Below are 16,460 nucleotides of genomic sequence, written 5' to 3' on the forward strand. Positions count from 1 at the left end.
TCATTTCCGGGTAGATTTTCAGAGGCCTACATGCGGAAATCCTAGGGTTTATGTGCGTGGCCGGGCCTTGTGCGCCGGGCGAATTTTCAAAGAGGTCCAGCCACGCACGTAAACCCCAGTACATGCGCAACTGCTGGGCCTCTTCAAAGGGGTGGGCCGGGGGGAGGGACAGGGAGAGGGTTGGGACAGCGCCACTGAATGCTGACCCAAAGACTTGTACGCTGGCAGCTGGCCAGCGCGCGCAACTTACTTAAGGTCAGGCCCTGAAGTAAGTATGAAAACTAAAAAAAAAACCAAGGGTAGAAAGGTAGGGTTTAGGGAGTGGGGAGGAGAAAAGGGAGGGAGTTTAGGTAGGGGGGTAGGGAAGTTCCCTCCCAGACCACTGAAAGCCCAATTGCATCACTGCATGGAAATTGGAAAAGCCCCCCCCTTGTGCGCGCCAACCCGCACATACGTGCAGCCACCCAATTTTATAATGGCATGCACGTGTTATAAAATCGGTGCATCCATGTATGCGCACCGGGAAGTGCATGCACATGGACGCGCGCACACATTATAAAGTCTGTTTTGGCATTGTGTTCCCTTTTACCTCTTGGTCATCTAGTAGTTCAGCTAACTCCCTCACAGGCTTCTTGCTCTGAATGCACTTGAAAAAGGTTACATTAATTTTTGTTACTATGGCAAGCTTCTTTACAAATTCTTTCTTGGCTTACCTTATTAATTTTTTACATCTAACTTGCTAGTGCTTATGCTCTTAACTATTTTTCTCATTTGGATATGCTATTTTCTGAAAGATATTCTTTTGGCTCTAGCTGCCTCTTTCACCTCACTATTTAATTATGCAAGCAGTCGTTTGGTCTGCCTTTGACTTTTTTAAATTCAGGAATACATTTTATCTGAGCTTCTAATGGAATTTTAAATAACCTTTGTAATCACTCCTTTTAGTTTTTTTGCTTAGCTTCATTTTATTGTAAAAACCCTTTTTCAAGTTAAATGGTCCTGCAGTAGTTTTACTTAATTTCCTTCCTTCAGTGATTGTGTCAAATTTGATTGCACATGATCACTTATTGCAAAGCAGCCCCACCACCATTACCCCTTGTATCTGGTCCTGCATTCCACTGAGCAGTAGATCTAAAATAGCTCACCCTCTCAACAGTTCCAGTACCAGCTGTTCCATCAGTCATTTGACATCTAGACATTTTATGTTATGTCCTGATGAAACATTTATCCAATATATACTGAAGTAATTGAAATATCCCATGATTATTATGTTACCAATTTTATTTGCCTTTCCAGTTTCTGTTAGCATTTCTGTGTCTTCATCCTGACCAGATGAATAGTAGAATACACCCACTGCTATACTAGCTATCATTTTTTCCACTCACACCTTTGCCTTCCCGACTTTTCCATGCCTCTTTCTGCTTCGCCAAATATTCTTTTCTGGGTTCCTCTGGACTTATCTTGTATGCTTTGAATGCTGATTTTTATTTTTTTTTGCCATTACTTTTTCATCTACCTCTTTTGAAAACCTTATTGGTCTCTTCAACCTCGTTTGTTTATTTTATTCATGTAAGGGAGAAATGCTTGAAAAATAAAATTTAAGGTTGCACAGACAAGATGAAGCAGGGCCATATATATATATATATATTATAGGAGCTTTCCTGACTCCCATGATACTAGAACCACAATACTGTATCTGTAATGAGTTTAGTATCTGTAACTCACATGCAAGTCTTTGACCAATATCTAGTTAGTACTAACTTTTGTTTATTTGTTTGTTTAGGTGATTCCTACAGCAGTAGCCCGGTCAGCACCCCAATGGGCAGCATAGAATCTCTCTCTTCTCATTCATCAGAACAAAATAGCACAACCAAGTCAGTATCACCTCAACATCGAGAGAAGGCAGGAGGGATTTCATGGATTGTTGTACCGCCACCTTCTTCCAATGGACAGAAGAGCTCCGGCCTCTGGACTACAAGCCCTGAAACGAGTTCTAAAGAAGATGCAGCAAAAACGGACGTTGAGTCAGACTGTCAGAGTGTCTCATCTGTCACGAGTCCTGGCAATGTATCCCCTCCCATAGACCTTACCAAGAAAGGTCCTTACGGATTGTCTGGGCTAAAACGATCTGCAGCTTCCTCACTTCACTCAATTCCTTCAGCGGAAGGTAAGCTTAGACCTTTTTTTTTTTTTTTTTAGGCTGGCAGTTTCCTTCCACTCCTTTCAGCTTCTATCTCAGCCAGAATCGCATATCTTTGGGTAGGGAGCCATGAGCCTTCGTTCAGAACTTTATTCAGTACAAGTCCTAACTCGCCTAGCCCTCATATTGCAGTGACGGTCCTTGGCCAGGGGTCATGGGGCCGAAGCTGCCTCTGGAGCGTGGTAATAAGTTTGTCCCGTCTGTGTCACTGCTGAGCAAAGTCTGGGGCTTTGTCTGCAACCTCCCCAGCCTCAGGAATCAAGTCCAGGGCCCCCCCTGCAGGGCAGTGCACAGAGCTGACACGGAGCCACCAGGCAGCCCCCAAAATGTTTTCTTAAGTGAATATTATTCCACTTTACAGTGCTTTGCTTAGTCTGATATTTCAGGATAAAAAAAAAAGACCAAAGCAAAAGAATCTTAGATATCAGTTTGGGGCAAAAGTATGACAAAACAGTACAGAATGGTGCAGGAAATACAATCTTCCATGAAAAACTGCAGAGTTTCAAAATTTTGCAAGGAAATACAGGTCAATAAACAAAAAAAAAAATAACATGTCAACCACATTGACTTATGCAAATGAGCTTGCAGGCTTTTTGCACTTTTTTGGCCTACTTTTGTCAGAACTTTAAATCTGACCTTCAGTGTTTGATTTTCTAGATTAACTCAAACGAAAACCACTTAGCTTCAGGTTAGAATGCATGAGCACTGTGATTAGGATTAAAATGATTTGAGTAAGAGGGATACATTTCATCCTAAAACTAAACTTAATTGCATATCTTTAAAGGCCAGTATGTTATTCACTTAATAATCCTCTCCTTAGCATACATTTTTTAACAGATTTGTTTTTGTTACTGTTTTAAAGTCATAATGCAGTTGTATAATGCAGTATTATGCATAGCCATTATTTACCCTTGTAACCGCCTTAAAACTGTCAACTAGAATGTACTATGTAGGTTACAGTAAGCCTTACTGTATTATTGGTTTAAATGTACTGTACAATGCACCTTCTCTATAGACACACAGGATGAATCAACCACACAAGTGGCTGATACCCTCCAATGCTGCTGATGCAAACCACTGCTTAGATAGCGCAGGGAAAGCCTAGAGGGCTATTCACAGGCTAGCAAGGGATTTCCCACTCGACCCTCCTGGTCCTTTTCCATCTGTGGACATCACATGCATTTCGTCACACTGCTTTCATTTTATGAGTCTCTGCATTTTTGGTCTGTCTCTTTTTTTATCTCCAGTTAACCTGCTCATCTGGGAATCAAAACCAGGGTCCTCTGCATGGTGGTGCACAGAACTGATCCTGAGCTACCAGGCAGCCACAGAACATTTTTTTAAGTGAATCTTGTTCCACTTTACGATGCTTTGCTGATATATCTGGATTAAAAAAGAGCCTTACCAAAAGAACCTTAGCACCAGATTTCAGTTTGGGGGAAAAAGTGTGACAAAACAGTGCAACACCTCCAGTTAACCTCTTTAAAAATGTTTTTCGGCATTTAATTGATTTCTTTTCATTGAAAGTGCTTGGCCTTCAGTATCCTGGTCCATAAGACCTTCCATCAATATCCTGTATTGGTCTTCTTTCTTCCAAAAATGTTGTCTTTAGATTATGCCATGTCAGATTTTCTCACCATGTCAGAGAAGAGAGCCAGAAGCTTCAAGAGGTGTATACCATGCATTCAAAAGATATCCATTCCAGACCTCCATCGGAACTGCATGCATTGACTGGGGCTTAAGACGTATAGAGGTCCATATTCAGACAGTCTGGATAGCAAAGTTAGCCAGATAACCTTATCTGACTAACTTTGGAAGTACATTCAATAATGCAGCCGCTAACTTTAGGATAGGTCTTTGGCCTCACCGGACTTAGCCAGCTAAGTTATCTGGCTAGTTCTGAATATTGGAGTTAGCCAGTTAAGTTAGCTGGCTAACTCAACTCCACCCAGTTACGCCCACAGAACACCCCTATCTTAGCTGGCTAGATTTTAGTTGGCTATCTTATTAAATGGTTAGAACTTAGCCCGATAAGTGCATAGAATATTCATTTAGCCAGCTAACTTCTAAGTTAGCTGGCTAAATGCTTTTGAATGTGGATTTCATAGTCCCTAGATGTGCCATCTGCCCTAAACTATCACATGGGGCCATCAAACAGCACATACTGAGATTCCTCAACATTTTTGGGGAAAACCCAAAGTTGAATCCACCTGTGTTGGTATTGAAGGACCTAAGAACATATCAGGATGGTGCTGGCAGGGTTTGAACCAGCAACAGTTGGGAAATGAAGGGTCAGGACCTTAGTAATGGACCTAACCTGCAAGCTGGAGGGAAGCAGGGCCACAGAGACCACAAGAGGTTGATAAGGGAGATGGTGGCTACTACCCCTATTAACTGGATTGACCAAAGCCACGTTAAAGAGGATTGCTGGGAACTAGGAAGTTAACAGCAACCAAAAGACTATCCACGCTGTCTTCTTTGGAACTAATTGCTGAAAGAGAGAGTTCAACTCTTGCTTCGAATTCCATATCCAGCTGCATTTCCAGTTTCTGCTTCAGGTTCCAGTTTCAGAGTGCTTTGTAATTTTGTGGTTTATAAATATGAGCAAACAATTAAGTCCTGACTTCCAGCTCAAGCTCCTACCTCACATCCTAGCTTTAGATTCCAGTTATAGCTTCTGCCTTGGGTCCACAGCATCTAGTCTTGAGTACCACCATGGCTGGGGAACCTGACAGAGCCACTCAAACTGCTGGCTATCATTCAACATTGAAGAGGTTACAGTCCATTCTCCCAAGCAAATATGTCTGGAAGTGAGTTTAGACCCCTCTGAAGTTACTCAGAACCATTGGTACATCCCTCTTGGTTACCTAAGAGGATGTTCTTTCTTCTACTGTGACCGATCCAATTTTAGCCTCATCAGTTGTTGAGCAGGAATAGGACAGAAGGATCCTTGAGGCTGTCTTTTGACATCTCAAACATGTCAAGGTGCTGGTACTGAATGCCTTGATACCGGTTGTGGTGCCAATGGAACTCATGCTCAAAGCCTTCCAGCTGACACCATTCAGTTCGGCACAGGCTTCAAAGCTTTGACACCATGGCTCAACTTGGATGTAGTCTGCACTGAGCAGGAGTCAAACTGCATCTGAGAGGGAAGCGTCCCCAATGGTTTGACATCAGTTGGTCTCAAAGCCCCATCAACCAGTTAAAGCTATGGATCGATGCCCCCATGGTCTACGGCTGAAATTTAAATTTTCAAGTCTGAATCTGAGCCAATCTGGAATCTTATAGATCTGAAAAGTCTTCCTCTAAAGAAGAACATTCTCCAGGTCTTCTATCAGAACTTTCCCTACATAGGCAAGGAAAATCACCAGAAACAGAGCCTTTTCAGTGGCAGGCCCTCACCTTTGAAACACTTTACCTGAATCCTTTCGCACGGCCTCATCATATAAAACTTTTAAGGCAGCACTAAAAACTCATCTTTTCGTGCAGGCCTACCAAACTAATAGACGTCCAACATGATTCTTTTGTTTGTTGTAGCATGCCCCGTATGCTTATTCTGTGGTTTTTTTATGTATGTAAGAAATGATGGCTATGTGTGAGACTTATGTAAACTGCCATGTACTGTACTGGAATGTGCAGGTTATAAATTTTAATAAATAAGGAATAGATCCCCACCAGAGAATATTTCCTTCCCATTCATAGTAACGTATTAAATGTTGTTTGAGGTTGCAATTGCCGATCACCTTCTGATTAGGATTGTAACTCCAGCTTTGTGCAGGTTACTCCAGGGATTCTTTGTATTGATCCCATCCTTTTTGCATTCCAGTACCGTTTTTTCCTCCACCACTTACATTGGGAGGGCATTCTAGGTGTCCACCAGTCTTTCTGTGAACAGATATTTTCTGATGCTGGTCCTGAGTTTCATATCATGTATCCCCTTGGATATATATGTATATATTGGATAGAATATACATATTGGATATTCATATCATATACCCCCTTGGAGTTTCATATCATGCCTTGTAATTCTAGAACTTGCTTTCTATTGAAAGAGGTTTGGCTTAGAAAGGGGGCTTGGAGCTCAAGCATTTTGTGCAGATTCAGGGGGTGGGGAAGTTTTTAGGACTGATATGGGGAGAGGGATCAGTGCTTTGCTCAACATCATTTTTAGTGATTTTGTGAGGTGGGAGGATGGGGGATCAAGCCCCCTAGAGCAGAAAGATTTTTTTTTATTTTTCCTACTTAACCAGCAATATTTAATATAGCCAGTTAAGGTAAAAGTTATCCCAGTACATATACTCAGGTAACTTTAAATCTAAGTGGCTCACTTTAAAGTTATCCAAGTAAATGTAGTGGGATAACTTTAGCCAACATATTCAGTAGGGGATCTGACCTGCTGAATATCTGTGACAAGGTATCTGGCAAATGTTATCCAGATAACTTGTCTGCTCCCTGGCTTACTGAATATAGACCTCAATATGATTTAGGAATTTGAAACAAGAAATCCACCAGGAGTTAGTTCAAGCATATAGAGCCTTCCATCCAAACAAAGTCTCAGTTCTCTTTCTAGTATTGCACTTTAGAAGTATGCACGTAACATGCATCAGCTGATTTAAGTTATGCAGAAAGTACATAACAGTCTCTGAAAGAGAAATGGAAGTATCATTGTCACCAAACTCCACTGTGTAACCTGCCAAAAAGTGGCGTTCTCGTGAAGAGCACTTGGTCAAACAGATTTAGTGGGCTGGCCTGGTGGTGAAGGTCCCTGGTTCGACTCCCGAGTCGGGTGCTCCGCTCCACAGATAGGCTGAGACAGGGAATGCTGGAGAGCATTGATCACAGCCACTTGGAGGGAGAGAGTCGTGGTCATTGCTTCAGGTTATTACCTAGTGGTTGGATTTAAGGCCGATGATTGCAGGATTCTGGAAAGAACCCTGGTGAATGGTCCCCAGCTTAGGTCTGTCACTGCAGTAGCCAGAGTAAGTGTGTTTAGGGGGATGTAAAATGGGGGGGGGGGGGGGGGGGGATTTCCAGGTAGTTGTAACTGAAGGCCCCTGGTGTGTGCTGCCAACCCTGGCAGGAGGATATTGCCAGATAAACAAAATAGAGACAAATAGAGTCATAGCAGTCATTAAAGACTAGGAGTACTTGTCATACAGTTTCAAGCTTTAATCACTAGATGAGACTTCTTTCCTGATGACCACCTTGAATTTTAAATCCTGCAGTAACCAGACTTCTGACTTTGCCGAAGTTGGAATGAACGCATTTACCTGAGTTTTGCTTGCCTCACTGACTAGCATTTTCTCCAGCGAATGTAGTTAAAAAATCATCACTAATACAATAGTTTAGTGCATAAAAATGTATCTACCTGAGCTATCTCAGGGATTAGCTGTTTCTGTTGACTTCTGCACCAGCATGGGAGTTGAAGTTAGCAGGGTGCCTGAAAGTCTCATTTTGTGTGGTCTTAAAGGGTCAGGTACTTCAATATCTTTGCATAATTTTTATGTTTGGCCAATAAAAGGCATTGCAAATTGCAAATGACTCAGTTTTCTTCCAGTTAATATGGCCACTTACACCCTGCATTCTAAAATGTATGCAATGTGGGAAAAATTAAATGCAGACTATAACTTGATAAGGAAAATAAACAGAAGCTGGGAAAGCATTATGGAAAGTGAAGTTGACATGATCAAGCACTAGATAAAATTAGGGAGCACATTTTAATATCACAGGCAATAAAAGTGGTGTTGGGCGATATATGACATTAGCAAAGCTGACATTAAATGAAAGCAGAATTAAGACAAACTCTTTATAATAGCTTTGAATGCATTCTGTGGCATGATTTAGGAAAAACAATTTTTGCAGTGCTGATGACATCTGCCACCTGGTTATTCCGTTAGAATGGCAATTACCACTGGTTTCAGGCATGCCACTAGATCTCTAGCTTATTATTTGATGGAGAAGCATAGTCTACATCTAGCAAAATGTGAATTACTTAATGGAATACTGTTGAGGTTTTCTTTTGTCTAATTGATGTTAAATATATGTGTACAGCATAGTGATATATCTGCATATATACATATATAAATAGAAAAATGAGGAAAGTTTCCTGAACCTGCATTGTCAGTATGCAAATTAAGCTGCACTTTCTTCCTCCCTGTACTCTCCAGCTCCCCACCCTACTCTCTCTCTATTGTCCAGTCCACTGTCTACTACTACATATGGAAATTGAGCTCTGTCACTCTCTCTGGTCGTACTCTGCAGCTCTGTCTGAATTGTCCATGTACTCCCCAGCTCCCATCTTCTCTCTCTGTATGGAAACTGAGTTCTGCCCCTCTCTCTATTGCCCAAGCCACTGTCTTCTACCACGTAAGGAAATTGAGCTCCATCCCTCTCTCTAACTGAACTCTCCATCTCTGCTCCTCTCTCTCTCTCTGAATTGTCCAGTCCCTTCTACCACCACACGGTACATCCGAGCTCAGCCTGCACTCTTTACTACCATGCATCTCAATTATGCACTTCCTACCCTTCATAATATTTCCCCATCCCTGGACGGGCCTTTGCTACTAGTATGTATACATTTGCGACAGAGACATACACTTGTTTATGGGAAGGGCAGTTTTCAAAAGCTATTCACCCTGGCAAAAAGGCTTTTTGAAAATTGCCATCTGTGTATGCTGGTAAAAATACACGTGGCATTCCAGGATGCGTTTATTTCTGCCCACATTTTCATGGAGGCATTACCTGGATGGGGTTAAATTGGGGGAGGCAACAGTGCACAGAGTTTTGGATGAAAGAAATATCCACAAAAAACAAAAAAGCTCTGTGCAAATCTCTGTGGTATTTTCCCCTTGGGCAGCTTGCAGAGGGAAAGTATGCGCATACTTTCTCTTTGAAAATTGGTGCAAAATCTTTGGATAAAACGTACCTAGAGGCTTTTCCTCCAGGTACGTTCCTGCAGTTTTGAAGATTGCCTTTGTGTCCAAACGTTCATTGATACAGATAATTTTTTTTTTTTTATCCTCAGATAACAAAAGTCGCAGTGGATCTGTTCACAGTTTATCATCCGTAGACCTCAAAGACACTCCGAAGATTCCTGGGAATCCTGATCTGCCTCCAAAGATGTCCAGAAGGCAAAGATTCGAGACGTTGTCTAGTAACGGCTATCAGAGACCTGGATCAGTGTAAGCCATGAAAGTGGAATGATTATGCAGTGGGCTAACTCATTCCAACAGGACAATACAGCTGGTTATTGTTCCTCACCTTAAATACGGAAAGGCAGGTTAAAATTGAGGGGAAAAAAACATTTAAAGATGTAACATTTCCTGAAATATTGAAGCCATTAGAAAAAAAAATGACCACATTCCTGAACTAAACGAGACTGAGTAGCAACCAATTATTAATATCCTGTTGAATAGAAACAATTTTTATTATCAGGTTCTGAAATCTTGAGGTCATGAGAGATAACCAAGGGATTCAATTTAGATGAAAAAGTATCCAATTTGTGAGAAACAGTGGTCAGGTCCTGGCCAAAACAAGAAATCAAGACCCACAATGAGTCTAGCGCTACCTCAACCAGTTTTGGGGGAAGCTTCAAAAACGTCCCAGTTGCAGAAGAAATTCCCGAGCCTAAATACGGTGAAAGGAGAAACCGATCCTGCAATGGAATCTATAACGGGAATGGGCTGCAGAGGCAGACTTCGAAGAAGACAGAAGCAATCCCTCCGGTGAAGATGTAAAGGATGCCAACTGCACGATGACCCCCCTCCGGTGTGGTATGTGAGTCATCTCTCTGCGCCATGGCGATCAATGAGGGAACGTCATGTCCAAAAGCCAGCAGGGAGACGAGGCCTGGGGCTGAGAGAAACCTCTCCCCCCGGAAAGACCAGCACTGCTCCCTAGAACTCTCAATGGGGACCAAGCCGCCGGCAACATCAGGGGATGGAGACATACTACTTTACTCCAGTGATACTCCTTTGAACAATTAGGTCACCCAAATACTTAACAATAAGTTTTCAGCTTCTTGTGGAATGTCTGTATGCACGAAACAAGACGGAATTGTTCAGGAAGAGAATTCCATTCTATAGGAACTGCAACTCAGAAAGATCCTTCTCTGGAGGCAGACCACAAAATAAGTGGTTTTAGCACATATATAACAAAAAAATATATATATAAGCCAGACATCGAACAACAAAAAACAGTACTCAGGAATGATGAAAATGAAATTGATCAAAGTGCATCAAAAAATCATAAACTGGGACAGGGAGATCTAGGGTTTGCTCACACTTACTTAGGTGTGAGACCACCACATTCCTGCTGCCAACACTAGTGAAGGGCAGAAACATCTCGCTGTTCTGCACTGTACTGATGAAGGCCATATATAACTCAAATGCTACTCCAAAAAAAAGGCCTCATCCATGAACTGTTATGAGTGGCATGGGAGTAAGCCCTTAGCTCTGTGATGTAGTTGACACAGGCTTATAGGTGAACCTATAAGTCCTACGCTGACAGATGTTGAAAGCACCCTAAAGTGGGACAGGCTGGAGCTTCATTTATACCAGCCACCTCCCCCGGCAGGACTTAGGCAGGTCCCTAGGCTGGTAGTGTGAACAAGAGTCCAAGGGCATGCTGGGGTCAGGACAGGAGACTGTGGAGATACCAGGAACAGGCCAGGGGTTGGGAGAAGCAAGCATAGTCAGATCCAAGACAGGAGTCAGGTCCAGGCAGCAAGCAAATTGGTCAAGTCCAAGCAAAAGGTCAGGTCCAGGTGGCAAGCAAGGTCCAAAGCTAGGTCCAAGGCTAGGGTCAGTACCAGGAGATCAGGCCAAGGATGGTCGAAGACAGACGAAGAGAGATTGGATGAGACTAGCAGGGCAAGACAAGGTTGGATGAGAGAAACTGGATGAGACAGGCTAAACAAGACAAGGCTAGATGCAGAAACACAGGAACACTGAAGCTCAGGAACATAGGAACAGCGGTTATGTAGTAGCAACAGACACTGCACTATTCAGGAGATCCATTACTGAGACGTTGGTAGGTCATCCTGGGATCCCTTATATAGTCAGAACGGCTGATGTCATCAAAGGGTGCCACAGGACTTTTTCTGGCACGGGCCCTTTAAGTACTGCTGTGCGCACATATGGAGACCTCGTGGAAGAACAGGACCATGGCGGCATTCAGGTGTTGGGTGCTGCCCTCAGTGGTGGTCATCCATTGGTGGCGTTGCCACCGCAAAGAGATGCTGGCGATGTCTGGAAAGAGTGTGGCAGCTTTCAGGGCCATACTGTGAGATGTCAAACATAACAGTAACCCCCCTCCAAAGCCCCCTCCTCAGTTTTCTAGAGTTGGTTTCTTGAGGAATCTCCTGTGGAAATCTTGTAACAACTGTGGGGCTTGGAGATTAGAGGCTGGCTCCCAGGTATTTTCCTTGGGCTCAAAGTTATTCCAGGAAATTAAGTACTGGATTTGGTTCCTGACCTTCCTGAAATCCAGAATCTCTTCAACTTCGACTGGGTACCTTTTTCAGCTACGACTTCTGTTGACTTGAGGGGTGGTCTTGATGACTAGGACAAGATTGCTGGATTCAACAAGGACATATGAAATATGTAATGAATTCTGAGTGTAGAAGGTCATTTTAGCTTGTAGGCTACTGGTCTCACATGTCTCATAATGAGGAAATGGGCCCAGAAACCTCGGGGCGATTTTCAGCGAGGGCATTTTAAGGTGTAAGTTTTTCTTACTGAGCCACACTAGGTCTCCAGGCTGGAATTGGGATGCCGAGCAACTTGTCTACTTGCCTCTTGTCTACTTGCCTCTTGTCTACTTGCCTCTTGAAATGCCTTGTCACTTGTTCCAGAAGATAGTACTTATTTTGGCAGAGCTTCTGAGGTTCATGACCCATTAAGTTGGCTGCAAGACAGGTGACAGAGAAGGAGACAGGCATTGGCATACGAGTATGATGGCCAAACACCACATAGAAGGGTGATGATCCCATCAAGCTCCCCGTGAGATTATTGTGGCATAACTCTGCCCATGGGAATAGGGATGACCAGTTGTCTTGTCGTTGGTTTACATAGGCTTTTAGGAAAGCTTTGAGAGTGTGATTTATCCACTCGGTTTGCCCATTGCTTTGGGGATGATAGGCAGAAGTAAAATCCAGGATGATCCCACATTTTTTCCATAGGCTCTTCCAGATGTGATCCGTAAACTGTACATCCCAGTCCAAAAGGATGTGGAGTGGGAGCCCATGTAGATGGAAGATGTATTGGACAAAAAGATTAGCCAATTCAGGCGCAGAAGAAAGTCCAAGGAGAGGCACAAAATGGTTCATTTTTGAAAAACGATCCACCACTACCCATGTAGTGGTCTTGCCACTTGAGGGGAAGGTCTGTAACAAAGTCAGTGGCCAGATGCATTCCTTGGCTTTAACAGCCTCCGAAGTCAAGCTCGAGAGCTTTTGTTCATGATACATGTGGGACAGGACACTACGTATTGCTTTTACGTTAACTTTCTTCTCAGGCCAGAAATAGTGTGGAAGATTAACTCCAGGGTTCTGGTGATGCCTGGTTCTGGTGATGCCAGGGTTCTGGTGATGCCCGCCAAATGGAAGTCGTGGGCCCACTGAAGAACTTTTTGACGTAAACATTAAGGAACAACTTTCTTTCTGGGTGGAACTGTTACCGTGGTAGCAACCATGATCCTTGCAGGATTTATGATATGTCTAGTGGGCTCCAAAGAGCCTTCCCTGTCAAAGGAACATGAAGGGCATTAACCCATTCAAAGTTAAACTGGTTGAAAAATAGCGACCAGTGGGCTTGTCGGTGGTTCAGTTGCTATGCTTGCGCCAGGTGTTCCAGATTTTTATGGTCTGTGTAAATAGTCACTGGATGTCTAGCCCCTTCTAACAGAGGTTGCTATTCCTCTAAGGCTAGGTTCACTGCTAGCAGCTATCGATCCCCAATTATATAGTTTCTCTCTGTGGAAGTAAACTTCTTAAAGAAATAGGAATAGATCTCAAGGGTTCCATGATTGTTGTGCTGTAAGAGAACAGCCCTTACCATACCCCTACCCATACCTTCAGTATGAATGGCTTGGAAGGGTCTGGGTAGTGCACACACGATCAGGAGTGAATTCTTCCTTGAGGCCTGAATAGCGCTGTCAGTCCAATTCTTGGTATCTGAGTCCTTTTTGATAAGGGCTATAAGCAGAGTGGCCATTGTAGGGTAGCCATAAATGAATTGTCTATAGTAGTTGGCAAATCCAAGGAAATGCTGCAGGGCCTTGAGGCACATGGGCTGAGGCTACTCCAGGATTGCTTTCAGTTTCTCTGGGTCCATGCGTAGGCCTTGCCGGGAAATGATATAGCAAGAAATGGGAGTTCTTCCTGTTCAAAAGTGCATTTTCCTAATTTTGCATACAGGTGGTGTTTTTGGAGCCTCTGAAGAACTTGCTTCACATGATCTCGATATTCCTTTATTGATTTGGAAAAGACCAGGATATTGTCTAGATAAACCACCACATATGAGTAGAGAAGGTCATGAAAAATCTCATTGACCATAAACTAAAAGACAGCAGGGGCATTGCATAACCCAAAGGATATCACCAGATATTCACAGTGCCCATTCCTAGTACTGAAAGCGGTCTTCCATTCGTTGCCCTCTCGTATCCCAATCCGGTTGTATGCCCCCGGGGGTCAAGCTTGGTAAATATCTGCATCCCTCTGAGGCAGTTGAAGAGCTCTGTGATTGGTGGTAGAGGGTATCTGTTCTTCTTGGTAATTGCATTGAGCCCACAATAATCAATGCAAGGGCATAGCAAACCTTTTTTTTCCCCAACAAAGAAGATGCTGACCCCGGCAGGTGACGAAGAAAGACGAATGAACCCCCTGCCTAGGTTCTCTTTGATATGTTTTGACATTGCCTCTGTTTCTGGCATGGAGAGAGAGAGTAGACTCTACCCCTGGGAGGTACCTTCCCTGGAATCAAATCAGTGGGTGAGTCGGAATGATGTGGTGAAAGGATTTCTGCCTGCTGTTTACTAAAGACATCCGCATAAGTTGCATATTGCAGTGGTAGGCCAGGTAGCCTGGGCGAGGGGAACGATGGGCAAGACCTTAGAAAGGCATTGTTCATAGCAATGGGAGCTTCATCGGGAGATCTGTGAGGTACCCCAATCAATGTGGGGCTGATTCAGCATGAACCAAGATAGACCTAAGATGACGGGATTGACTGCCTTGGGAAGCACATACAAGCTGATCTGTTCTCCATGCAGGAGGCCGGTCTGCATAGAGCAGAGCTTTCCAAAGTGTGTGTCGTGACACTTTAGTGTGTCGCCTGCAGTGTGCCGGTGTGTCGCGCAAGCCCAGTGCACGTGATGGGGCGGAGCAAGTGGAAGCCAATGCGGCCGCCGGTGGACCTCATCCCACTAGCAGCTGAGTAGTAAAGTATCGCTGTGCTGTGCCGGAGACGCACAGCAGGAAGATCGACAGGGCCGTGGTGGAACTCACGTCACCACGGCCCGAAGAACAAGGTCACGTCGAAACGTGCAGGTGCTCCTCCTCCTTCCTGCCCATGCGGCCCCGGAAGAAAAATGTTGCCGGAGCCGCGTGGGCAGGAAGGAGGAGGAGCGTCAGCCACGTGCAGAAGAGGAGCAGTGGGCTGAGAAGAGGAGGAGGCCCGGTAGCAGGGTCCCCACCGCGGATTGGCCCGAGAAGACCAGGGCCGCTGCAGAGCCCATCCTGCAGCGACCCGTGAAGAGGAGGCCCAGAGGTAAGAGAGAGGCTGAGGGCCCGTAGAGTGCGTGTATGAGCTGAATTGAGAGATTGTGTGCGTGTATGAGCTGAATTGAGAGATTGTGTGCGTGTATGAGCTGAGTTGAGAGATTGTGTACGTGTATGAGCTGAGTTGAGAGATTGTATGCCTGTGTGTGGGGGTGAGGACCTGAATGTTTGCAGAGACAGCATGTGAGAGCTGTGTGTGTGTGAGAGAGACAGTATGTGACAGTGAGAGCCTGTGTGTATGAATGATTGTATGAGAGAGAGCATGTGAAAGTGAGAGCCTGTGTGTATGAATGATTGCATGAGAGAGAGCATGTGACAGTGAGAGCATGTGTGTATGAATGATTGTATGAGAGAGAGCATGTGACAGTGAGAGCCTGTGCTTGAGCAAAACAGCATGTGGGAGTGAGACAGAGCCTGTGTATGTGAGAGTCAGACAGCATGTGCCAGTGAGAGACTGTGTGTATGAATGATTGTATGAGAGAGAGCATGTGAGAGTGAGAGCCTGTGTGTGTGTGTGTGAGAGAGAGAGAAAACATGTGAGAATGAGAACCTGACTGTGTGTTTGAGGGAAACGATAGATGGAGAGAAAAGAAATAGAAAAAAAGACAATATGTGAGGAATTGGCAAAAAAATAAGAAAGGGGAGGTGGAACAAAAAAGCCTGTGACCAACCAATTACAAAACTAAGATCAGACAGCAAAGGTAAAAAAAAAACAAAAAAAACCTTTTTACTGATTGGCACACATAATCTTTAGTAATGTGCAAGAGTAGCACTTTCTCTATGCGGATCTCACAATGTACGGGGAAGTGGAAACCCACGGGGCTTGCACAGAGGAGGCAGCAGAATGGGCTTCAGTGCCAATAGCAGCAATCAGCGCCTCCCCAATAGGCATGCGGCATCAGTGACAGTGGCAGCAGAGGAATGAGAGAGACTCCGAGGTTGCTGGCAAAAGAAAGAGAGGGGGTCTTGCCTTTAGTGTGTGCATGTGTATGAATGGGAGTCTGCCTGTATATGAGAATGAATGGGTGTCTTCCTAGGGTTTGTATGTGTGAGAATAGGTGCCTGCCTGTGTGTGGTGTATGTGTGTGTGTGTGAGAATGAATTGGTGCCTGCCTGGGGTCTGTGTGTGTGAGAATGAATGTGTGCATGCCTGGGGGGATGGTGAGGGAGTGGTGTGAAAATGAATGGGAGCCTGCCTGGGAGTCAGTTTCAGTGTGTGAGAATGATTGGGAACTTGCCTGGGGGTGTGTGTTTGTGTGTATGTGAGGGAGCCAGAGAGAGTGAGAGCATGAGTGTGTATGAGAAAATCCAGGGGAGTAAGAGTTTGTGTGGGGGTTGTGTGTGGAGGGGCAGAGAGTGTCTTAGTCTGAGTGTCAGTGTCTGTGAGAGCGAGAGGTTATGGTGGGTATAAGAGCATGAATGTGTATGTATGTGACAGTGTATGTGTGAGAGAGAATGGACATGTGAGTATGTGTGTGTGAGAGA

The 16,460-nt window shown here is 44.3% G+C and overlaps 1 protein-coding gene across 3 annotated transcripts in view; it reads left to right on the top strand.

Annotated features, from left to right (window-relative positions):
- Nucleotides 1–16,460, top strand: part of ARHGAP42 (Rho GTPase activating protein 42) — a 605,600-nt gene that overhangs the window by 577,305 nt on the left and 11,835 nt on the right. For all 3 annotated transcript variants that reach the window (XM_029602393.1, XM_029602394.1, XM_029602395.1), the window contains 2 exons: nt 1,784–2,167; nt 9,225–9,381. In XM_029602393.1, coding sequence (XP_029458253.1) covers nt 1,784–2,167; nt 9,225–9,381 — 541 coding nt within the window. The remainder of the gene's footprint in view (nt 1–1,783; nt 2,168–9,224; nt 9,382–16,460) is intronic.

This window comes from Rhinatrema bivittatum, chromosome 5 (assembly GCF_901001135.1).
Source record: "Rhinatrema bivittatum chromosome 5, aRhiBiv1.1, whole genome shotgun sequence".
Classification (NCBI taxonomy): domain Eukaryota; kingdom Metazoa; phylum Chordata; class Amphibia; order Gymnophiona; family Rhinatrematidae; genus Rhinatrema; species Rhinatrema bivittatum.